The 25,381-nt window shown below is 34.2% G+C and overlaps 1 protein-coding gene across 1 annotated transcript in view; it reads right to left on the bottom strand.

Annotated features, from left to right (window-relative positions):
- Window positions 1–5,541: 5,541 nt before the first annotated feature.
- The window catches only part of MMP16 (matrix metallopeptidase 16), a gene marked incomplete at both ends in the record, with an annotated part of 349,843 nt that continues 330,003 nt past the window's right edge, over window positions 5,542–25,381 (bottom strand). The window contains 3 exons of the mRNA XM_082858978.1: window positions 5,542–5,876; window positions 12,462–12,577; window positions 21,408–21,558. Coding sequence (XP_082715104.1) covers window positions 5,542–5,876; window positions 12,462–12,577; window positions 21,408–21,558 — 602 coding nt within the window. The remainder of the gene's footprint in view (window positions 5,877–12,461; window positions 12,578–21,407; window positions 21,559–25,381) is intronic.

A 25,381-nucleotide genomic window follows, 5' to 3' on the forward strand; every position in this document is an offset into this window, starting at 1 on the left:
ATTGGTTTAAATTTCAAAGTAGATATATGTATAAAATGTTGGAAGAGATATTTGCAATTGGATGTTATTAATCTGACCTGGAAAATATCAGAATCATTTCAAAATTACACCAAAGTAAACAAATGAAAAATGATTTGAGTAGTACATGAAAGACAACGGTTACAATTAGATGAGACTAAAACACTAAGGCAACTTCTTTGCTACTCTGCCAAGTGTTTTGTGTTACATAATTATTGAGGTAAATTTCTATCCTAGGGACATGGCTTTTCTCAGGAGATTCTAACATTATATAGATCTTTCCAATTGAGGTTACTGAATATCTAACTTTGACATTTTTAGCCTAGAAGGCAATGCATGAGTATCGGATGTGTTTATGCAGGGTAACAGCTAATGACCACTGTCTAATTATATACATTGATATATCACATACTTGTCACTAGTGTGAAGAGCCTGAAGTTGCATTGTTCTACTATTTTTATACTTGCTAAAGTAAATTTTCCAGTTGTATTAAGGAGTGCTATATGATGTTTTATATTTTACAAAAGACTCATATTTCCTCTTCTTTAATTTTCATAATATATGATAAATTTAACATTTAGAATTCATATTTATCATGTGGTGCTATGCCTGGTTGCTGCATTCTTTATTATGAAGTTTTTCTGATATTTAGGAAGTTCTAATTTTTTAAATATAACTTCTCTGATGTAACTATGGTTCCCTACTAGGCAACATAGACTCTGTAACATAGATACATATGTTCTGGCAGTTATAAACTGTGATCACAATAAGTCAATCAGGAAGGTGCATGAGATACAATGAAATGGTTAGATTTTCAGTATTATTGTCATGAAACCTTGTGATATCATAAGATTGTACTCATGACTACTTATAATGGCTTATCTGAATTTAACATTTTTGGTTTAGATGGCATGTTCTGTTTAACATCTGATATTTTGGAACGTGTTCTTGAGAGAATCAAAAATTCAATCAACTCTGTGCTGTGTTTGCTGAAAAAGATTTCACCACCAGCCATGAGGTTGTTTCAGTATATGTTACAGTCTCACAGACTCAATACTATCAGTAAGCTACTGCCTTTATTAGTTTTTGGAAATAATTCCAAAACTTAAAAAGAAAAGGATTATTTTAATGAATTTTGTGTTAACTCAGTCTATTTGATTATAACATCCATTCCTTTTCCGGTAGCACACTGAATTTAGTCAATATGGCCACATTGCTTATTCTACTATAAGATCCACAAAGTGTGAGTGTGTATTTGTAGCATACTAGATATAACAGCATAATATGTAGAAGTGGAAAGTATTATATTAGTTTCCCTAGGATCCCATATATACACATCATCCATGTATTGGAAATACCAGTGAAGTTGGGCAATGTCCTCATCCACCACATTGTGTTTTTTAAATCACCCACAGAAAGTGAATAAAAACAAGTATCTAGTATATGAAACACACAAATTATATGTCAATAGAAAAAGATTACAAGCAATCTGAATAGTAAAAGTAACACTTGCTTGTTTTAGTAAATCAGTCTCTATCCTTTATTACTCAGTAATTATTTTTTGTAAATTATTACTTAGTAATTTATTACATCTGATTCAGAAAAGTCTTGCCCTCTGATTTATAACAGAAGTTGTCTTTGCTAGTATCATATAATGTTCTCTAATTTATGCACGTTACCTTTGTGATTGTAAAGAACATCTGTATTCACCTGTTCTGATGCCATGTCAGAAGACACTTTGTTCTGAAACAGGTCAGTAGTTAGATTCACAACCTCTTCCACAGATCTGATGTGGCTTAACTGCTTTGTAGAGAACACAGACTGATTGGCTGTTTAATACTTCATTCAGTCCAGTTAATAATATATAGAAAAATAATATTTGGCTAAAATTATAATATAGTTAATTTATGTAAGAAACATTACCTTGTTTACATTTATATTTATATTAAAGTAATGAGAAATAATGAAACAGAAGGTGAATTATTTTTTGTCATTGTGAATGTGTTTTCATTTCAATTTAGGAAACCCTAGGTCTGAACTTTCCATGCTATCAGTGATAGAATGTTGAAAAATATTTGATATGTTGTTTATCTCTATTGATACTGAACTTGTACATTATATTGTTTTATTTATTATTCACCTTGTTCTTGAATCACTATTCTTATGTGCTAGACCAATTAGTCACTCTCCCTTTCACTATTCCATTAGGATTGACATTTTTTCCCCAAACCCCAAGTGGAAGAGAAGTAGTAACCATACAAAGTGCCTGGCATAAAATAGGCAAATAGAATCCCAATGTTTGTGATTATGCTGTACTTAATATTTTCTTATCTCTTGTAGTCTCACAACCTGAAAATTTAAATGTTCTAATAAACAGAGAAACCATATATGCCTTTTCTTATCACATAAATCTCATCTCATATTGAGGAAAATATGGCCCAACACTTATCTATGACATTTCCAGAATTCAAGCATAATGACAGAGTCTTTCCCTTCTTAATGCTATCGTTATTTTCTAGCCCTTATATATTTATAGTCTTCTGATGAATCAGGATATCGTGACAAATGAGTAAAGAGGCAAAAGATTGCTTCTTTAGTTTCTTTCTCATTTTAGAGGAAAAAAAAAATCAATTTTTGGTGCAGGTTGATGGAATTCCTCAATGATTTACATATGTCCCCAAATGACATGGTTACTCATTTCAATCTTCAGCAAAACACAATTTCCAGTCTTTTTTTTTTTCTTGGCATCAGGCCCTAAAAAGATTAAACCCTCCCACAGGCAAACATTGTATAAATGAGCTTATGTATATAGTTCTCGCTCCATGCTCAGTAGAAGCGACTCTTTATAATACCAGCATTGTCTAGAATGGAAGCACTGAAATAAAGCTACAGGGCTAATTCTTGTCCTCTCCCCTTGCTTTCTTGGCCTTCACACACATAATCTCCATCATCTTGTCAAAATACAGTCTGCATTGCATAATGTTTTACTGTAAAGCCATTAGCCATTACTTTTTTTAACTATCCTTTTTTCTTAGCCTTACTTTATGTTCAGGTTGTAAGAAATAACAATCTGCAAGGATTTGCAACATGCCCTCCATGATTACAAAATATTTTCCCCAACCAAAACATAAACATGTAGTTTAACTGAGAGGCATTCTAATTTTCATGCTATGTTGAGTATAAATACAAATTCAAGGCAGCCAAACCAACCATTTCCAAATAAGAATGTATACCTACACTCATTAAAATCATCTGGAAATGTGTATTATTAGCAAATGAGTAAGAAATTTTCACTAGTATAAAATTCCTGCTTTATATAAAAGCCACACTGGCCTTTCAAGTATTTTGAGTTTTTTTTCTCCCCATAGTTCTATATTTGTACTAAAATGATGAATTTAGACTCGAAATTATATTAAAGGAAAATTAAAAGTCACTTCTACCTATACGGCATTTTTAAAGTGTGCGTGTAAAGAGCAAAGTGTCCATCTGCAGATCCACCAGCAACACTCCTCTCTCCACTCTAAGGAAACAGCTCATGCTTACTAGGTTTTTAGAGAACAATTAACACTCCAATGGAGAAGCAACACAAGACTTCCTCTGTTTGTGCCAGTTTGCAAGTTAAAGGTCAAAGGGCAAAGACATAGAACAGGACTCTTCAAGGAAAATTTTCACAGAAGACAATGTTTAAGTTTTTGTTAATGACAGTCAACAGATCAATAATCAACTTCAAGGCAAGCTGTTCATTGTTTCAAAAGCTAATCCCCTCAAAAGCTGGCTTTCACACAAAGCCAATGTCTGACTCATGGGGTGCATTCGTTCTGACCATCTCTAATAAGTTCACAGCCCAGTGGCTGTAAAGCCTTTCACTGCAAGAAGCAGCGCCTAAAAATCAATTAAGAGGTCTGTCAGTTGCTGACTTTTCTCTAGGAAAAAAATATTGATACAAACCTGCTCTGCAGGTCACCTGAAAATGACAATACTGCTGTTAGGACAAATTACACTCAACAATGAAATGCTTTGGTGGTCTCTTGGCTCTGTCAGCTATCAAATGGATGGCTAAATGCCAGAAGCCACACTAACCCTTTGAGAACTATGGTTGACATGCGATAGATAGCTAATACACTGGAGGATATTCATGCAATCTCAGAGTCATCATTTTAATTCATTCTTTAGATGGCAATGCTAGCGGCGTCTTCCACGGCAAATTGAGTTTTCATGCAATGGATTTTAAAACAGAAATTGTGTTGTGTGTTGTGCCTAACAACAACAACAAAAAAGACAGGCTGTTATAATCAGTTGTTCAAATAAAATTTCACTCTTACAAGATATTTAATAAAATACCTTTTTATTTGCCAGAAAATTTTTGGCAAGTAACATCATTTCTGTTTGTTATAAATGCATTTATGTAGTAGTGTGAATCAACTAAAAATTACATGGGGTTATAGGATATCTGTTTTAAAAACCTGAACTTCTTAAACCTGTGCCTGTTTTTACCATTGCCCAGTTCAATAATTTACCAGATCATAAGACTCTGAAAGCTGATTTGATAGTTCTCAAAGGGTTACACCAATGTATTACTAGTGTCACATATCCTTATAAAATAACTGTCACTTTAAACCACTTTAAAGACATACTGCTTTTTGCTCCACTTATAATGAATATTCCTGACAGACCCATGGAAGGCCTGGGGCAGTGGCCTAATACAACTTGGGGAGATTATCACAATGATGTAGGGGTAAGGTGGCAGGAAGGGGTTTAGAAACACTTCAAAACAATTAAAATGTCCCATTTGAATATAGCTGTGAATATAAATGTGATGAAACATTGAGAACATAGCTGAGAACAGCTGTATAAAATGAAAAATGGATGTAGTATTAAGGCTGTTACAATATTGCAGATATTTTGGCCCCTTGTTTGTTGGAAAATGGCTGTCCCAACAGTCTAAAGTCCTGCATGTGTATTCCAGGTCTCCCACCTGACAAAAACGAAGCATAGGAGACTGTCCATAGCAGTCAGAGAACTATCTTCTTTGGAGACAAAGCTGTTTTGGGTCTTCACACTTTCCTGAACGTTCAATTGTGGGTATTTTGTTTAACCTTTTCTTTTTCCTTGCTGTAAAGCAAAAATTTGTGGGTTTTCCATTTTGCTTTTTTCCCCCAGAAATGGGCTCAGACATCAGAAAAAAACATATTAGAAACCTTTAAGAAGAATCTTTTCTTCTTTTTCCTCTTTAGGTAATCCTGAAAATTTACTGGGCATTGAGCGTGCAGAGGAAAGGCCTAGAACTGAATGACAAAAAAAGACAAAGGACTGAAGAACGGCAGGTACTGTGCATCATGGAAGCTTCCCCATGAGTGCGTTTCCATTCATGTGCAGGACCAGCAACCCTCTGGGTTTGAAAGGTCAGCCCCAAATCAGGCTGCCACAAGCCTGCTCCTAGCTAGGAAACAGCATAACAGCTCTTGTCTTGAATCTCAAGTTATCACAAACTCCTAGAAAAGAAAGAAAGGAAAAATCCCTACATCACACCCACTCTTGCATAGAGCGTTTACAGTACAGTATGTGGCGGGGTGTTCCTTTCCTCTTGAACTGGAACACAGTGTAAACCAATACAAGGAGGCATAAGGCCAAGATGCAGGGAATGACAATAGCTATGGCTTTCACAGTGCTGGCTGTGTTGTCCAGTTTGATGACAATGTCTACATCATCTGGTGGGCTGTGTCCTTCTTTATCTCTGTCTGTTGGTCCATCACAGCCCATAAAATCCTTGAGGATGGATCTGGGATATCCAGGTTCTACCTTGAGTATCTGGTTGTTGAATTTCCAATACTCCTTTCCTTTGTAGAAATACGTAAAGCCTGGTGGGGGGAAAACACACACACACAGGAACCACTTATTTGTAAAAGTGTATATGTATAGAAATTTAATTAAATAGGATACTTAAAAGATGTATGTTAAAGCCACTCAATTTTTGTAGGAAAACACTATTCCCAGATCAGCTGTCTATTGAAATGGATCTGGCACTTGTCCTCCAGAAACTGCGCCCTCAAATGCCTAGGGAAAGCTCAGCTGAAAGAGAGAAATAATATTTGCACAGAGTTGTTGAAAGACCATGCTTTATACATCTACTCTTAGTCTACACTGCAAAGAGAACTTCATACTGTTGCTCGCTTATAGGATTGCTGGTACAGAATTACACATTAGTGTGAGAGTATCAACCTGTATTGAAAGATGCCGAAACAGCCTTATAAACAGAAGCCCTGTTTGCCCTCATGCAGCTATTGAGGACATTGCGCAATATATCATAAGGAGGCGTCTCCATGAAACACCTCAAAGGAAATTTCTAATCATCTTAGCATCAGGAATAGTTGTACTCCTCCTAAGGAACAAGTTTGTTTTTGTCATTTGGAAAAGAAATCACAAGAAATCATAAATCACGAAACTAAAGGTGATTTCCTTTGTATGCTAAGAATTTTAATAAATACGTATTTATTGTATTTTGTGCAGTAACCTTTTTCAGCTCTAGGTCATGACCATTTTGTCTCTTCTTTTGTCCTCATTTTTTAACTTTCTTATTTACTTAGCTTATGTTAAATTTTTATCACCTAGCTACATTTTACAGAAATTCTAAAGCTATTGTTAATCCTTTTAGAGTAAAGGATGAATAGAGTATAAATAAATCTATAATTCTATCTTTAATACTTCCAACCAACATATATTTCATGGGGGAGGAGGTAGTATGTAGAAGGCTCAAGTAACTTAGCAACACATATGATTTATGTTCCAAAACATTATGGATGCAGATAATAGATTTGTAAACTTGTGACAATTAAACTATAAATATGTGTTTTTCTTAGAACTATTCTCTTAACTTTTGTTTTTTTTTCCTGGGAGCAAGCCCAGGTTTTTCTTTCTGTGCATATCTCTTTCATGTCAAGTTTCTTTGTGACTTTGAGATAAAATTCAAGAAAATAAGAAATGTTTTAATGTTATAATTACTTAAAAACTATATTTTGGGAGATGTCTAATTTTGAATAGCATGCCTATTTTTGAGTTAATAATCATAAATGAGGGTTTTTCCCCTTCATTATTGAGTACTTATTATGGAAGAATCACTGTGTTAAAAACTTAGTAAATGGGGCTTCCCTGGTGGTGCAGTGGTTGACAGTCCACCTGCCGATGCAGGAGCCTGTGCTCTGCAACGGGAGAGGCCCGCGTACCGCAAAAAAAAAAACAACTTAGTAAATGACATCTTTTAATCCTCATAAACACTCTGTCAGGTAGAATTAGCTACCTATACTTTTCAGGCAAAGATACTGAAGCTCAGATAAAATGATATGCCCTAGTCATGTTGAAAAAAGGATTTAAATCTTGGTCTAGGTTTAGAGCCTGAATCTTAATGATTTTTCTAAGGCCAGGTCCTTTAGAGATTTTTGTCTTTTCACAAATACTCCTTGGTTCAACATCACAGGTGGTGATAGCACTCCTAAATCAATAACAACAAAAAACTCTGACATCTCTCAAAAACTTTCAGCTAGGATAGACCATCACTTCAGGTCACTTCATTCTAGAAATCATTCTGTTCAATGCCATGAAAATCAGCTATTGCTTTTAGTTTTGAAGGGCAGTTTTTCAATCAGAACAACTTGCCAAGTGAAAACAGGTGTATGTAGATTCAAATTTTTCTGCATGCAGGAAGTTGGTATTTGATCACGCTAATGAACTCCAACGTAATTACCCAACAAGCTTGGATAAACAAACGTCGAGGGCCTGCCAAATAAAGTGCATTAGATGATTATAGTTGAATAATGGCATTGATCTAGAATGAAACAGACCTTCCAGACAGGTGAATGTACTTCTTATATTTGTAAACTGGAAACCAACAGCTGGAAATGTCCTCATCTTTAATGTTTAGTCAAAGCTAATTACTAAGAAACTACTGGGTATCACATAAAAATTCAGAAGTTTCCATTTTCATATTTATCATGTCTGCAGGCCAAGTTCTATACTAACACACTCCATATACAGTAGAATTATAGTTGGCTGAATACACTTGTTAGAGGTAAGAAGTCTAGTCAGCAGGAGTTAAGAGAATAAAAGTAATTGAAAAGAAGTAGCCTAAAATCTTGGTAATAGAAATCTGTCAAACATTGATCCTGAAAAATTCATCTCATTCAATAATTTTTTAACCATTTATGAAATATTAGTGGGTTGAAGAAATGTTTATATACTCATTTTTTTTCTTTTGTGAGTAACTTTGATGTTATAATCTTGTAGATGTTATGCTTACTAAGAGTAGAAACTTCAGATGAACTCACCTGAAGTATCATTTTTGAGAAATTCTGAGGTAGAAGTCAGTTAGGCTGTAATGAATTATATGATGACTTTTTTTTTCCTTGTATTTGATTGGTTTTCACTGGTGACTGTTCTATTGCTTAGTCCTAAAATGTAAGGAGAAATTGTCTACCATAGCTGCCTTGTTATAACTTCATAGAAGATCCTGCATGGCAGTGCCTGTGTGTTCTCTGTTTTCTACTATTGTATATTTATTAGTAAAAGTTAATTAATGTTTAACAAATGTGAATGAATAACCTGGGTCTTGTGATAATATTTGTTTGAATCCCACGTGTAGATTTTAACAGAGAGTGAGGGTCGGGGTAGAGAATTAATACACCAACAGAATCAAGAGTAAAACTATTTTAACAGGCTAAAAGTGGAGCTATAATCAGTAAAATAAAATGCAGCAGTGTTAAAGCAGAATCTTGTATTAACCTTAAAATTGCATTTTCTAAGGAGAGAATATAGAATACCTAGGAGGCAGGGCTTGACAGCAAGTAACTTAGAGATTTGAAGGTGGGTAAATGCAGTGATTATTTACTACAATTTTAGTATAAGTTAAAAACTCATGCCATTGTTTAAAACACTGTCAAAAGCAAGAAGAAATAATTCATATATATATATATATATGGCATAAGTTAAATATCATTTGGATTATTGTAGCTATTTTCAGGGGCTAAAAATAAAGAAGAAAATAAGAAAATTGTTAAATTAAGATGGTTACAGGTGAAAACTGGGATGATGATGGATTAGAAGCTATATTCTGAGAAACCCTAAGGTATATCTAATATGACAAAATGAAAAATCTGGCCTGACATGACAGATTGTCAATTACCTTAATGGTATAATGTAGGAAAGGATGTTTTATTTTTTCCTCTTTGGAGAGAGTGCATTAGAGAAATTCAGTGAGGCTAGAATGGTCTAGTTTCAAACCGTAGACATATAATATCACCACTTTCATGATCATGAGTAAGTTAATTAAACTAGCTGATGCTGTTTTCCTCATTCATAAATAATTATAAGCGAGGTAAAGAGGTATTTGTGTTGGACAATTAAATTAGATAACAAATTTATGTAGCACAACTGATAGATGGTGGGAAGTCAGTAAATTGCACCACATATTCACATTTCATTGGCCAAGGTGGCAGAATTAATATCAATAGGTATTATAGGAAGGCATATTCCACCTTAATATGAAAACATCCTTCAAAAATCTATAGCTCAATTTTAAGCTTCTGGGATTCTTTTTTTTTTGAAAACTACCATAAGGAGAAGATCCCTAGGAAGAAATTCCTACCTTGGTGGAAGGGTGAAGAATTAGAGAAAACATTTCATTGCTCTATCATCTCTGATTTTATGACCATCAAGTATCATATGCATGGACTTATCCTTATAGGGAATTACTTTGAGTATATAAATTTATTTATATTTATATAAATATAAGTGTGTTTACTCAATAAATTGAACTTGATCTTCTATAAAAAACATAAGGGAAGAAGTTGTGTAAAATTTGAATTCAAGGTAAAAAAACACAAGCATGAGATTTGAATAGAGAACTAAAAGTAGAGAATTTGCTATTGGTAGACTATCTAGACTAAGACGTTCCAGATTGATTAATATCACTACCCTACAGAACAAGGGTTTCAAACAAATAGGAGATCTCCTTCAATGCAGGGAGTGAAGGTCTAGAGTAATGGAAGGGATAAAATTAATTTCAACAACTAATGTTTATTGAATGGTTACTATGTACCTGCATTTGAGAGTTTACACTAGAGGGGATAACAAACAGGCATATAAATGGATTGTTGTAATATGAGATTTTGAGGGCAAGGGATGGTGTACCAAAAAGGATATTCAAGGATTCCTGAAAGATCAAAAGTGAGCTCAATGTTGAAGGATATCAAAGAAAGGGCTGGACCAGGTAAGGTACAGAAGACATAGATGTGTTGAAGTATCATCTGTATATTTTTGTCATTTGTAAGCACTGGTTTTTCCAACATTCTTTGTTTTTTTGCCAGTATTTTACAAAGTTATTCTTTGCCATGTGAAAATAAAATATTAAATTCTGAATGTAAGGAAACCATTTATACTAAACAAATATTATTTTCAGATGGACAAGAATATGAAAAATCATGGGGCAAGATGCAGCCAGAAGATTTTTTTGTTATCTTTATATAATTATGATTTATTTCCAGAGAACCTGAATCAAATCTCAAATTTTAATGGACTTACAAATAGAAACAGGGAAAAAAAAAACCAGTTAATATGCTAAGGAATTAAGGTTATGTGTACTTTTTCAATCTTTTGAAATAATTATTACTTATTTTAAAAGTTATTTTTATTATAAAAGTTATATTCATTTTAGAATATTAATAAAGGAAAGAAATTGAAAAAAATTTTATCAAACTTGCTATACTTAATCACTGGTAAGGTCGTGGCTTAATTTTCTTTGCATATATTTTTGTATAGTGTGTGATAACTTTTATTGAGGGCAGTCTAGAGCAGTGGTAGAACTTCTGTAAAGGTAAGCTAGAGCTGGTTTTATCTGGACTGAAACAACCCCCTTTAATCTAACCTCAAGAAATCTCCTCTCCCCCTTAGATTCTTAGTGACAGCTCTAATTTTAGGGGATCATCTCAGTTTTCTGCTTTCCATGTGATTATCTTTCATGTTTTTTCACTTCTTTGTCTTCTGCATCTTCATAGTTTGTGGAGTTTTTTGCCATATATTGATATGGTTTTACTGCCTCCAATTTGACTGCATTGTAACTTTATTTTCTTATTGATTTCCTTTTTATCTCAGACAGATATGTTTCATCTCAATCTGTCCTCTCCTGTGGATTTCTGCTTTTGTCACATACAGGCTATATATTAACTTGGTCCTTTAATTCTCTGAACCAATAGAATACACAAAAAACTATAATTCCAGTAAGTGCTATAAGCAGGGCTTCAAGGTTCTTTTTGACTTAGCATACAATGTTTTACTTGTGGAATATCCTTACACAGAATGTAGTATAAATTACATATAACAATGGTCAAAACAATGGTCAAAACACAGTTTGTGTTTTATTTTTCTGATTGCTATCATCCTGGGTGTCAGTTCCTTCAAGCTTGTACTCAGTGTAAAGCTTTCTTAAACTCTGGCAATTTGCTGATGATCAGCCATTGTTTTCAGTGGGTGGTGTCAATTTTTCATTTTCCCCTGTTTCTTCATTATTTTTTTTCAATATTCCTCTCCAAGATACATTTAATTTTTCTCTTGCAAGTGATGTTTATTTTGTTCTTGTTGCATATATGTTATAGATTTTTCATGCTATTTAGGACCCACATAATGTATTATTTTCTTCTCGTTCTTATTATAAATCATCTGAGAGAGTATTTTCTTTTTCTCTGTATTTCAGTTTGATGTCACTTTCCTTTGTTCTGGAATATTGTGTATAAATTTTATTTTGAATTATTATTATTATGGTTTATTTCTACTTACTAATTCCTGAATGTGGAGAGAAATGTTCAAACTTTACCAACAGATACAGAAGTATTGATTACCCATTGCTTGGCTAACTTCCCTTAGGATCTGGCTGAATCCCGAATCCTGAGATGGAGAACAAGTCAGCTCTGTGATATGTTTCTGTTATTAATCAATCATACATCTACTCTAGCCTTACTGTATTGAGCTGGGATCTTTCTTGTTTGCTGACACTATAAGCCAAAGGTACACATGAAAAATTATAATCCTCAACATGCTGTACAATCCTCAGCCCACATTTATAACATATCTTCTTTGTGACCAGCTCCTGTCCCACATACGTCTGTTATTATTATCTTTACATGAATTTTAGTAGAAAATAGGTGAGGTTACTTCAAAGGAATTAACACTCTTCATTTTTAAAAATTACTTTTTTTTTCTTATAAACTAAAATAGGTTGAGGTTAAAAAAACATCTTGAGCATAATATTAAATATAAATCTATGAAGGAAATTTTATATAAATGTAATATGAGATAGCCCTAGTATGTTACTTTCTAATCATTTAGCATAGTGAACAAGTAGGATAGATTATTCAAATACTTAGTAAGCTCATGAAATATATAATGCACATGTTGCATACCATTTTCTTTGTGCACAAAGGCTCCCTGAGGAGATTCGGGGATACCTTTCCAGACTGTGATTGGTTTGGGATAGCCAGGATCCATGGTTTTCATTTCTTCACTATATCTCCAATACCTGAAAAGGATAAATAAACAACAACAACACATGCATAGAAAAGACAATTATGTATACAAACAATAACATCTAGCTAGCATTCATTAAATCCTTGCTGCATGCTACCTATGTACTTGTTAGTGATTTAAAGAACTGATTTAAATCATGCAAAGACAGTGTACACAATTTATTCTGTTTCCTTTTTAGAATATGCTAAAAGTGGATATTTTATTTTATATTTATTCAGTCTGCTAAAAATTAATTTTAAAACTCTAGCTAAGCATAGTTACAATTCAAAAGGGTATCACCAACCTATGTAGAAATCAGAGGTTTTCATGATTTTTAAAAATCTTACTTAGGCACCAGAATACATCATTTGAAATAAGCATAATCTTGATCCATTTACCCATTCATTTATTTAACAAATATTTATTGAGTACCTACTGTGTTTCTAGCATTACTGTAGGTGCCAGTGATACAACCTTGGACAAAACAGACATGCCCCAGCTCTTATCAATCTTATATTTTAGGATATGTAGAGATTACAGGCAAAAAAAAATGTCAATAAGTGCATACTATCATAGGAGGTGGTAAGATCTATTAAGAAAACAAAGCAGGAAAAAATACTGGATAGCAAGGTCTTTGATAAGCCGTTGTTTAAGCACAGAGCAGAAAGAAGTGAGAAGCAACATTCTGTAGTTTTGGGGAGCATAACATTCCAGGTAAAGTAACTAGTTATCAAAAGTTTCTGTGGCAGGCATAAGCCTGGAGCACTTGAGCATCCACAGTGAGGCTAGAGTGACTAGAATAGAGTTAGCAAAAGGGAGACAAGGTCAGAGTGGGAACCAGCACCTGTGATTAGATAGACCCTTAAACTATGGCAAAACCTTTTGTTTTCCTCTAAGAGAGATGTGAAGCCGATGAAGATTTTGAGCAGAGGACCTTCAAGATATGGCTTATTTTTGAAAGGAACGCACTGCTGCTATGAGTTCAACAGATTGAAGGAGGTAAAGTAGAAGAAGAGATACTGGTTAGGATGTCATTTCAGTAATCCTTGGGCTAGAATGTGTACTGGAGAACTGATGATGATTCAAGGGATTGGGATATTATTTTGAAGAAAAAGCCCAAAAAGCTTACTAATGGATTGAATGCAGTATGTGAGAGAACAAAGTTGAGCATAACTCAAGAATTTTGGGCCTGAACAACCAGAAGAATAATGTTGCCATTCAATGAGATAAGGAAGCATGGAAAAGTAAGTTAAGGAGGTTTGAGGAATTGTGAGTTTGATTTTAAGCGTGTTAAAATCAGATGCCTGTTAAACAACAAAGTAGTTGTTGATGAAGCAATTAGGTATATGACTGTAGACCTTAGGGCAAGTCTTGACTAGAGTCCTTGGTGTATAGATGGATAAACAGATAAAAGCAAAGCTTGCTAAGAGTCAGAACTCTCAGAGCTCTCATCCCGTCACAAGGTGGCCATTGGGCCACTTTCACAGACCCACTAGACATCTAAGGAAAAAATTGTGAACCTCCCTACTTTGGATCACTCATTATTGCTTATATGTTCTAAGAGTCAAAATTTTTATGTCTGAATGTTCAAAAGGATTGACAAAACTGGGGTGAAACCATTGGGAGTTCACAGTGATATTGCCTATTTTAGGGCAGGCATAATGCTCTATGCATTATACCAAATGTTTATTCACTATAAACTCATGAGAGAATTGTCATTGTCTCCATTCGAGAGGGGAGAATTCTTGGAGGACAATGACTCATAACCAGTTCTGTTCCATTTCAAAAGTCACTATTCTTTCTTCTACACATACCAAATATGTTTGACAACATTTTCTCCCCCACACCACTAAACATCTCTTAACATATGCTAAAGGTAGCATTTCACGAAGAGATTTGTGAAGTAACACACAATGCATTATCTTGGGATTAGGCATTTAGCTTAAATCAGAAAAAGAGAAAAAATATCCAGTCTTTTCTGTATATTCTCTTGCTTCAGGTCTATGGAGAATCCTTTATCTACAGAGCTGTGGGATCTCGTAAAGAATGTTTTGCTATAGATTCCCAGATACCTCAGATAAGTAACATGTGGAATATTAGCACTTCTTCCATCTTCAGTATTCACATGGAAAAGAAAAAAAGATTGTTTCAGGATGTATCCCAATAATAAGTCACAAGGCAGATTTTATCCAGACAGGAAAATACACTGTAGAGGTGTTTGTCATAGATTCTTATCATATTGAAGATAAGGGCAGATTTGATAGAGAGATCAGGAAAAGCTTCAGGGAGAAGCACTGAGCTGAAATAATGGTAGCCAGGCCTATCTTTCTGAAGAAGACAAGTAGGGAGTGAAAAGTTCTACCAAAGCTAAAGTATATTTTCTTTCATGGCAACATCTGCTTTTAAGTTATTTTTGAATATTCCTGTATCACAGAACACGCTGAGATGAATATAGCATGGTTAATGGGGTTGAGATTGCACTCAGAATCTCCAGATCCCTTCTCTCAAGTAAATATTTCAATGGGATTTACAATAGTCATATATATTAACTGGTTCCTGAAGTTGATCATAAAGAAAAGTTCTCACAGAGAAATCATCAAATACTTTATTTCACGGATTCTAAGATACATATTTTTTTCACATTTCACATCTCTATTATAGGTATTTCACACCTCAATACTATGTCAAAGCATACTGGGCAGAGTTTTCCCCTCAATGATAGATTAATTTATGATGTATCTTACAATAAATGGCATTTTTAGATGGCATAAACCATAACTTAAAGAAAGTTTTAAAATTTTGCTAACCCAGGAATAATTTAAAATCCTAGGGACAATGGGATCACACTCTACATATGATTTAAGGAAGATTACTACATATTCAGAAACCAGGTTTGTTCTCCAAGATGTAGTTATAACCCTGTTCATGTAACAATACCTATTCTTCATGTAGTGCTTTGTAGCTATAAAGTAAATTTATATACATACATTATTTTAATATTATTTCACTAAAATCCCTCAAATATCTTTTATATTGCATATTAAAACATACTTATGCTGAGGTCCTAACATAGATATAGTATATATGGTCATGCAATTCAGTCAATGATAAAGCATTGGGCATCATATTATTCAAAGGTAAGGTCTTAGTCACATTTGCTCTTCTTGAATGTTAGAGTTGAAACTCAAACTAATGGTCTTTGATTCATAGTTTAGTACAATTTTCTACCACAATTCTGCTAGTGTTTCCCTTGACATAACACTCTTACATTAATCCCCTTGTCATCTTACCCTCTTGGGGCCCTCACTCAAATTCTTAATGTTCATTGTGTCAATATAATTTTCCTTCATCCCTTGCTATTTGCTTATAGATCCATTTGCCTACCAACACTTTTTTGAGCACTTATGGGCAAGACATATAAGATTTATTGAGATCACATTTCAAGAAAATATTTATGGAATGTGAATTTTATTGTACCCTCTAGTAGGAGCATAATCCTGGTATGAATTTTTCAGGATAAAAGAAATTTTCCCCTCTTTTTGTTAGTAGATAATGCAAAACTATAACTTGGGATCATTTCACCATCTTTGAAAAACTCAGCATAAGATTGGGCCCTCAGGTTACCTGCTGTGTCAGCTTTGATATATGTCCAGTAAACTTCAATGTGATTAGAATCATCTAACTATATTCAATCATAATATTATTGAGTCTGTTATATTATTATATATACACATTATATCCAGCTGTCTTATAAAAATGCCTAGGCTTATTCATAAATATAGGTTTGCATTTTAATTTCTAACATATTTGAACATATTTCAACATGAACAAAAAAGCTCATCCCACTGATATTTTTCTCCCTGAAAAATAGGCTTATAGGTTCATTGAGAAGTATATTAGCATATTCATCTGGAACATTATGTAAATAAACCACTTGGAGGGGTTTAAGATTTAGATATTATAATGGAAAAATTTTGGAATTTTGTGCAGTAAGGTCAGCAAATGATAGTAGCTATTATAAATAAAGCTTATATTTTTTCTTCTGATATATCAATAATCTCTGCAGTAGAATTATGACTTTAAATTGCTGATTCTTTGAGAAAAGCATTGTAAATCAATCCTTTAAAATAAATTATGAATGGAAATGGGATTTATTCATCACTTTTTAGATTTGATCATGAGTCATAACCATAAGACAAAACAGTTGTCCATGTAATAGTATACAACAATTTCTTAAATTCCTTCTGTGTGAACAAATAAATGGTATAGAAAATTCTGAAATGACATACTTTAATGTTTCTGGATACTGAACTCAAACTGAACAGAAAGTGGCTCCAAGGTTGATTTCATATGATCTGGTCATTTCTTCATCCACTTTGTCTCATTTTCTTACTCTAGAGTCAGACTACTTGCCTCTGTTATCACAAAACCCAGGGCCACTTTTATTCACGCCCAAATAATCATACAAAATCTCTTTCTTCAGAAGCCTTATTAAAAATGTAACAGAATTGAAAATATCAATCTGTACTCTGTTGGATAATTTTAAAAACACAAAAAGGAATTACTTCATAAACACACACCTTAAGCTATAGGAAATAAATGTATTTTTCTGTTTGGCTATTAGTAATAATAATAATAAAACAAACCAAAATAGATCTAAATTTTATCTTCTTTCTTTGAAAATGTCTTAAAATCCTCAACGGTTCAGCCTAGAATGAAGTATGACAAGAGAGTCTTGGGTATATTTGTGAAAAGATGCTGAGATGATTTAAGAACATAGCATTTTAGAGCTAAATGCTATGAAGATCAAAATGTATCCAAGTATCAAATTATAGTATATTAAGAAAAGGGCAAGTAGGAGTCTGAGGGACTGAGTTCCATGCTATATGTGAAACAGTGAAACTGGACATTTTAATCTGAATTTACAGATCTGTTTAAAGAACCATCATTTCATCTACACTTCTTTAGCTATCTTTATACGTATGAGATTTCATGTCGGCCCTTACTTTCAATACAATTTATATGAAATTACTCTCAGATCTGTGCCTCCAACCCACCTTTCCTTGTGAACTGTTACTACCTGCTTGATTTCTCTAATTGGTGTGTAAGCAGGTATCTCAAACCGAAAACGAACATTTCAAACTCTTAGTCCCCTTCCCCCAGTATTCCTTCCTTTCTTTGCTACATCTTCAGAAATGGCACCATCTACTCAGTTATTTAGGCAATAAACCTAGATGGTGTCTTTGATTTGCTTTTCTCACCTGTAAAATCCAAGCCATAAGAAAAACTTGTTATGATTACATACAAAATGTAAACTGTACTCTTTGCTCCATCTCCACTGCTACCATTGTGTCCCCTTGTACTACTTCAACAGCCTACCAGTTAATCTCCTTGCTTCCACTTTTGAAGTCCATTCTTCACACGGAGGCCATAATGATGTTTTTGAATACATATCAGAACATGCACTTTCCTGTTGAAAACCCTCCAATGTTTTCCATTGTACTTAAAATTAAAAAATCCAGTCTTTGCCATGTTCTACAGGGCCTCGTAATCTGGTCCCTGCTTACCTGTGTGACCTCCTTGACCACTTATCCACTATGCTGTAGCCACAATATTTTTTTCTGATTTGAATATTCTAACATTTTTGCTTTTGTACTGCTATTTCAGGTACTTACAACACACTGTTCTGAATAGCTTCGTGCGGTTGAAATTTCTCCCCACTAAAGTCCTTGCATCAGTGTACCCTTCACAATTTAGGCCTTTCTTGACCTCCACACTAATTTCCCAACCACTCTTTACCACCCACAAGCTTCTATCACATCATCACCTATTATATTTCTTGTAGTGTTTCTCAATGTTAATGTATCAGGGTCATTTATTTCTTCTCTGTTTACAACTATCTCCCCTAATAGAATCTAAGGACCATGGGAGAAGAATACATGTGTTTTATTTTTACTACTATATCTTCATTACCTAGTACATGTCACATAGTATGTGCTCAAAAAATGTTTTAACTAAATGAGTGAGAGATATGCCAAGATGAGTACAGAAATCTTATGCAAGAAGGAATTAGAGCTATTGAGAATGTAATGGGCTGTCTCATATTTATGCTGTCACCACAGGCAGTCAGGTACAGAAGGATGAATACCTATGGAATGTAACTGAGGCAGTCTAGACTTTGGTAGGAAGTGAATATGATGTAGGACTGACATATGGCAGCACTTGAATCAAATATAATTTAAAGCTATGCTTTGTTTGTCTAGCAAATTATATAAATGATTCTGATTTTGAATGCTTTTCTAGAGTATTTGTACTTTCCAGCTCATCACAGTACCTATCACTCCCTACTGCCGTATATATTACTCCTATACCCAGCACTGTATATATTATTTGCACGATCCCTTAAAGCAATTGAGTTTTTTACACCAGGACTAAGTTGTCTCTAAAATCCTTTTCTGATCTTAACCTTAGAGAAATAGAAATCTGTTTTACATTTTTTTAAAACAGAAAAATGTCAATGAAATAAGAGGAAGAAATAAATAAAGATAAATGTTTTCAATATTTTCACTCAAAATATACATGGAAAAATATATAAAGTTAAAATTGATAAGTATTGTAAATATGTAATGCCTATAAGGAAGAAAAACTCACTGAATTCTCATATAAAAGTGATAAGCAAATTGTTGTTTTAATGTTTGAGTTAGATAATTTAATGTCTTTTCCATCTACTTTTAATCTAGAATGAATGTATTAATAAATTGTGTGACTTTGGAATTAAGCAATTATACAAATATGAAGTCATCTGTTTATAAAACATCTGTGATTCATGAACTCATATATAAGATCACACACATGGAAATTAGTTGGGATCCTGCTTTAAATATTTTTAAAACCTATAAAAGCAGTTATTTAAGCAGAACTTAAAATCAAACTATTTCTATATATTTTGTTATATTTTGCATGAAGCTTGTCAAGTCAGAAATAAATTTACTAAAACTCCTTTTCTCACTTACTATATCTTTATTCCATTATAAATTTGGTATGTAACCTTCATTGATTTCACTGACTTGAGGTAGCCCACATTTAATTTCTAAACTTAATGTTTTCAAGAAGTGCTAAGTTTTTAGAATGGAAACATTTTTAAAAGTATGGCTAACTGATAATAAAATGGCAGTTTTTATTGTCATCTATGAAACCCTCATTAAAGCTGTTATATGTAAGTTAAGCTTTCATGTTTTGTCTTGTAGAAGTTAATTTCTCCAGGGTGTCTTCTCAGCCTTTTGTTTCTACCCCTTTCTGGGAGTGGGGGTGGGGTGGGGACAATACAGGACTGTATTGAACCTAGTCCTGAAAGAGTACATTCAAGCAATTAAAACCAGCTGAGGAATTAAGCTCTAACAACCTGAGGGTTGTTATTTTAAAGAATATAAGTCCACAGATTTATTTTCATTAGGGGTCACCATGCTGTGGCAATTTCTTCATTCTTCTCTTTTCATACTCTAACTACACATATCTTACTGAGAGTCATATACTTTTTTGTGATGATAAGTAGTATCTTCTACATTAATAGAGTTTTTGTTTGATGAATCATTTTGTTTTGTGATTTAGTAAGAAACATTCAGCAAAACCTTAGTTTCATGATAGTGAATTAAAAGCTATGAATATTTTGCCATAGAAATATATACAAATTTAATGTATAAAAAGCTTGTAACAGAATAAAATTATACATTTTTATCCATGGACACAAATGATAGGATCCTTTTGTTCACAGATAAAGCTCAATGTTTTAAGTCACTTGCTATCAAAAATTACAAAGTATAAAATAAACAAGGTTTATATCCTTATTTTTCTCATGAAGTTGGAGACATTTTATAGGGTTACATTATGTTAAGATTATAAGGCGAACTCAATACTAGCTTGTTGCTCATTAAAACCTGTTGTTTTTATGTGTATTTGTGCATGTGCGTGCTTTAAATTTACTTGTAAAATAACATATTTAAGTTTTACCTAACAATGAAGGTTACTTATGAGTGTCACATTTTGACCCAACTAGTAATAGTGTAAGTAAAATTTGATTTTTCATCTTTATTTCTTTTTAACCTAATATTAATTTAAAATAATAAAAATATAGCCTTCAGCTTATATTTTATATGTAATATCTGTCAAAAAGTAGGCAGGGGGTGAAATTAGTATGCTTAGTGGCTACTGTATGTCATAAACTAATAGTTCACTTTGTTTTACAAACCCTGTTAGTAATGTCATAAAAGGAAAAGAAATGACAGAAAATAGCAAGAGATATTATACTTCAAGCTAAAAGTGTTTAGTCCAGTGATAGTTTAGTTAGCTCATCGCACCTATCTGCTGGTACCTAAATAAATAGTGTCCTAAGAAATAGAACTCATGACTAAACTGAAAGTATTTGAAAATGTTCAAAATTAACTGTGTGAAAAGTGTAAAAATTTAACTTTAAATATAAAAGCAAAAAAAAAGCCTTCTTAAAAGTACTTTTTAAGTAAAGTAAGTAAAATTACAAGAAAATGCATTGTAAGGATAAAATACACGACCTATACAGCTTTATAGGCATGTTAAGATTATACAGAAGAGAAAGAATATATACTATATATATACATTCATAAGAAAGTCACATTACTTGGGTATATTAGAGAAAGATTTACCTTGAATATTATTTTAAAATATGTTTAAAAATGGTTGCAATTCTATTAATTCTTGTGCTTATATCTACACAGGTTCTTTCCTCAAATGTACATGCCTATTATAGACCAGATATATTGATTTCTCTAAACATTAGTTAACTGTTTTCCTCATGTGAAATGTGTACTGACCTGTCCCCCTTGAAGAAATAGGTTTTCCCAACGTCCTCCCACCAAATGGCTGAATCAATACCATGAGGGGGAATTCCGCTTCCAAGAGTAATCAAGTCATGAGGATAACCAGGTTGAAGAGTCGTGTCCTTGAACACCCAATATTTGTTACCTGTATGAAATAAGTGCAAATGCAGAATACACTAATTTAATGTCAGAAATTAGAATATATCTACTAACACAATGCATTTAAAATTATTTTACATGAAATCCATGAAATAACTTAGTAGCAGTCACACCTGGAATACTGACATTATTTTTGAAACATAAATGTTATTTTCAAAAGTGGACAAAATGAAAACTTACTTAATAATGTAATCAGAATTTGTGTGTTAATTTAAGAAATAAAAAAGATCTAGAACTTGCCCTATTGAAACAGTTTTGAATCAAGGGTCAGGGATTCTTCCTCTAGGAATTAGAGGCCTTATTTTCATTCAAGGCTAAATCATTCCTGTGTGTTGGGCATTCTATATGCCCTCAGATTGCTGTACTGATTACAACCTCTACTCTGTTAAAACACTTCTTCTGGACTGATCCTTTTCTTTTAATATATAAACATTCACAAGTCCATCTAGTTTAATAAAGTCATCCTCTTTTAACATGATGCCCTCTTCTAGCTGTTACACTATCCTTCTCTTTAAGAGTGATGACTGAAGGTAGCAAAATTTTAACCCTAAACTTGTTCAGAATTGCCAGAGTACAGCAATACTAAAAAAAAGATGAACTTCAGTCAGCTTTATTACTGTTTTGAAATTATCTACAAACAACACACTTCCTTATGCCCTACAGCCCTGGCAGACTATGTACACCACTCCCATCTTTGGTATGACTCTCAAGTTGTCTGCAACCATTTCTCACTCCACTGAAAGTTGACTTAATACCTATTGTCTACTGAAACCTTTTGTCCTGGAGTCACCAATGCCTACAATTTTCCACCCTTATCTATTGACACAGTTGCCCACTTAAAGAACTTTTCTCCCTGAGCTGCTAGAAAACCATTTTGTTTTTGTTGCTCTTTCTTCTCTAGCTGCTTCTCTCTGAGATTCATTTATTTTACTCAGTCCTTGAATGTTGACATTTCCCAAGGCTCTGTTCTCTGCCCTCTTCTCTTTTAATTTTAAATTGTACAGGGACAGAGTGGTGTCACCAACTCAAATATTTATAAGGGCCAGTCTAGAGATGACAGGAGTGGAGTGGCAGAGGTATTCAAATATTGAGACACATCCTGGATCTTTCTATACCCAAGCAACTTCTTGAGTAACTAACTCCTCTTGAGGTTAATATCTGGCAAAGTAAAACATTATCTTAATATCTTACAAAGTATCCTGTGTCCTTTCTACTAGATGTAAGCCCTTCCTCATTGTTAAAATATTTCAATACTATCTGTAGCTGAGGACTATGATAAACTGTAGCATTCATGTTATACCTAAAGGAATTTTAAAAAATTTAAAACCACTTACTAGCCTAAATCAACACAATACAAATGAACCAAAAAAACACATCTTCAGGCTAGATTTAGGTAGGAGTCTCTAGTTTGTAACCAGGGTAATCTTATTTACCCCAAGAGTTTCTACTACCATTTGTTATCATTTTAAATTAAAACAACATTTGTTGAGTACCTCCAGTGTCCCAAGTATCATGTTAGGTACCAAGGATACTAAAGAGAACAAGACAGAACTGATCACTACCCTGATCATCCCATACTCAAGTGAATTCAGCAGATGAAAACCAAAAACACAAAAATGTAATTATAGTAATTGAAAAACTATTGAATGCTACAAAGGAAACACATCAGGGGTTGAGAAAAAGAAAACATAAGGGGAACTTACTTTAAATAAGGAGATCAGGAAAGCATCTCTGAAGAAGTAACACTTAAGCCAAATTTAAAGAAAGAGAAGAAGGTGATACCTATGCAAAGAATACTGGGAAGAGTGCTCCAAGAAAAGCAGAGTTTTATATGATTAAAGTTGAAATAAGATCCTTGGAATGTAATAAGCAAGAAGATAGTAGCACTGAAAACCTATATGATGGGCTTGGATCTTAGTTTGAGTACACTGGTAAGCCATCAAAGAAATTAAATTAGCAAAGGCATATGGTCTGTTTCCTATTTTCAGAAGATGATCTTTGGTCTTTTTTTGAAAATGGATCTTAGAGTGAAGAGTGGAAATGAGAAGCTCTATCAAAGATCTTTTGCCAGGGAAGAACCCTCAAGATGGAGGAGGAGTAAGACATGGAGCACACCTTCTCCCCACAGATACATTATAAATACATCTACACAAGGAATGACTCCCACAGAACATCTACTGAACGCTGGCAGAAGACCTCAGACTTCCAAAAGGGCAAGAAAATCTCCATGTAACTGGGTAGGGCAAAAGAAAAAAAAAAAGACAAAGGAATCAGGACAGGACTTGCACCTATGGGAGGGAGCTGTGAAGGGGAGAAGTTTCCTCACACTAGGAAGCCCCCTCACTGGCAGGGAGTAGGGGGAGCTTCAGAGCCTCAAAGGAGAGCACAGCAACAGGTGTATGGAGGGAAAAGCAGAGAGAGTCTGGCACAGAGGGTCCCAGCACTCCATAGCCTGAGACATTTGTCTGCTCACCCACCAGAGCAGGTGGAAGCTGGGTTCTGAGACTTGAGCTTCAGAGGTCAGACCCCAGGGAGAGGACTGGGGTTGGTTGCATGAAGACAGCCTGAGGGTCTAGTGTGCCACAAATGAGGGAGTCTGGGAAGAAGCTTGGGCCTGCCAGAGAGTCAAAGAACCATTGTTGGGGGTGCATGAGGAGAGGGGCGGGCCTGCCATAGGAGCTTCTTCTGCTCACAGGCAGAGGACACAGTCTACATGAGCTTCAGGGGTGGGCACGAGCTGCAGCTGCTATCTCAGACCCCAGAGGCAGGAGCTGACTGCTACTGCTGCCACCGCTGCTGCCAAGGGTCCTGTGAGCAAGCACAGCTCACTGCCCACAACTTCCCAGTGGCTTGTGCAGCCCGTCACTGTTGAGGGGTCCACGATCCAAGGCCAACTTCCCCAGGAGAGTGAACAGTGAGCCCCAGGCTACTGCAACTTCCTGCTGGCCTCTGCCACCACAGGCACTCCCCTCACATCTCAATTGTGGCTGCCATATCCATCCCTCTCCCCTGCCTGAGTGAGTAAGTGTGCACTAGTTAGCTACTGCTTTTGCCCCCTCTCACCTGGGCAGGTAAGTGATGGGGCCAAAAGCAAAGCTGAACTGCAGGGGTGGTGTGACCAAAGAAGAGGAATGGAAATCTCTCCATGCAGCTGCAGGAGCAGTAGATTAAATCCCGGCAATTGGCTTAGTAAACCCTACATCTGTAGAATATCTGAATAGACGAGTGTCCCCACAATTGAGGTTGGTCTAGCTTTAACAACTGTGGAGTTTGGGGATAAGGACATGCAGGAGTTGGGCAGGTCAAAGTCTGAGCTGGGCTCACAGTGCCCATGTCAGTTCCAGAGACCTACTTAGAGGTATAGGAGGACTTCCTGGGTAGGCAGGGATTGGCTGTGGCTCACTCTGGAGTCAAGCACAATGACAGCTGAGGCTACAGGAAAATAATAATAATTATTACTATTTTTTATTGTTTTGTTTATTCTGTTGTTCTTTTTCATTATTCTTTTTTTATTTTTTCTTTTCTTTTTTTATGTTTTTATTTTTAATAAGTTTTTTTCTATTTTTACTTTTTTTGTAATATTGTATTTTTTCCTGGTTTTTGTTCTTTGTTTTGTTTTTATATTTTTAACTATATTTTTAAATTTTTACTTTATTTTTTTGTTGTTTTCCATTTTTCATTTGTTTTCTTCTTTCTTTTTTTCATCATTTTTGTGTGTTTGTTTTATACTTTGACTTTTTTTAGTTTGCTTTCTGCTTTTGATTTGTTTTTTGTTTTTGTTAGTTTAACTTTTATTGTTTTCATTTTGG

Source organism: Leucopleurus acutus (genome assembly GCF_964270905.1).
Source record: "Leucopleurus acutus genome assembly, chromosome: 17".
NCBI lineage: Eukaryota > Metazoa > Chordata > Mammalia > Artiodactyla > Delphinidae > Leucopleurus > Leucopleurus acutus.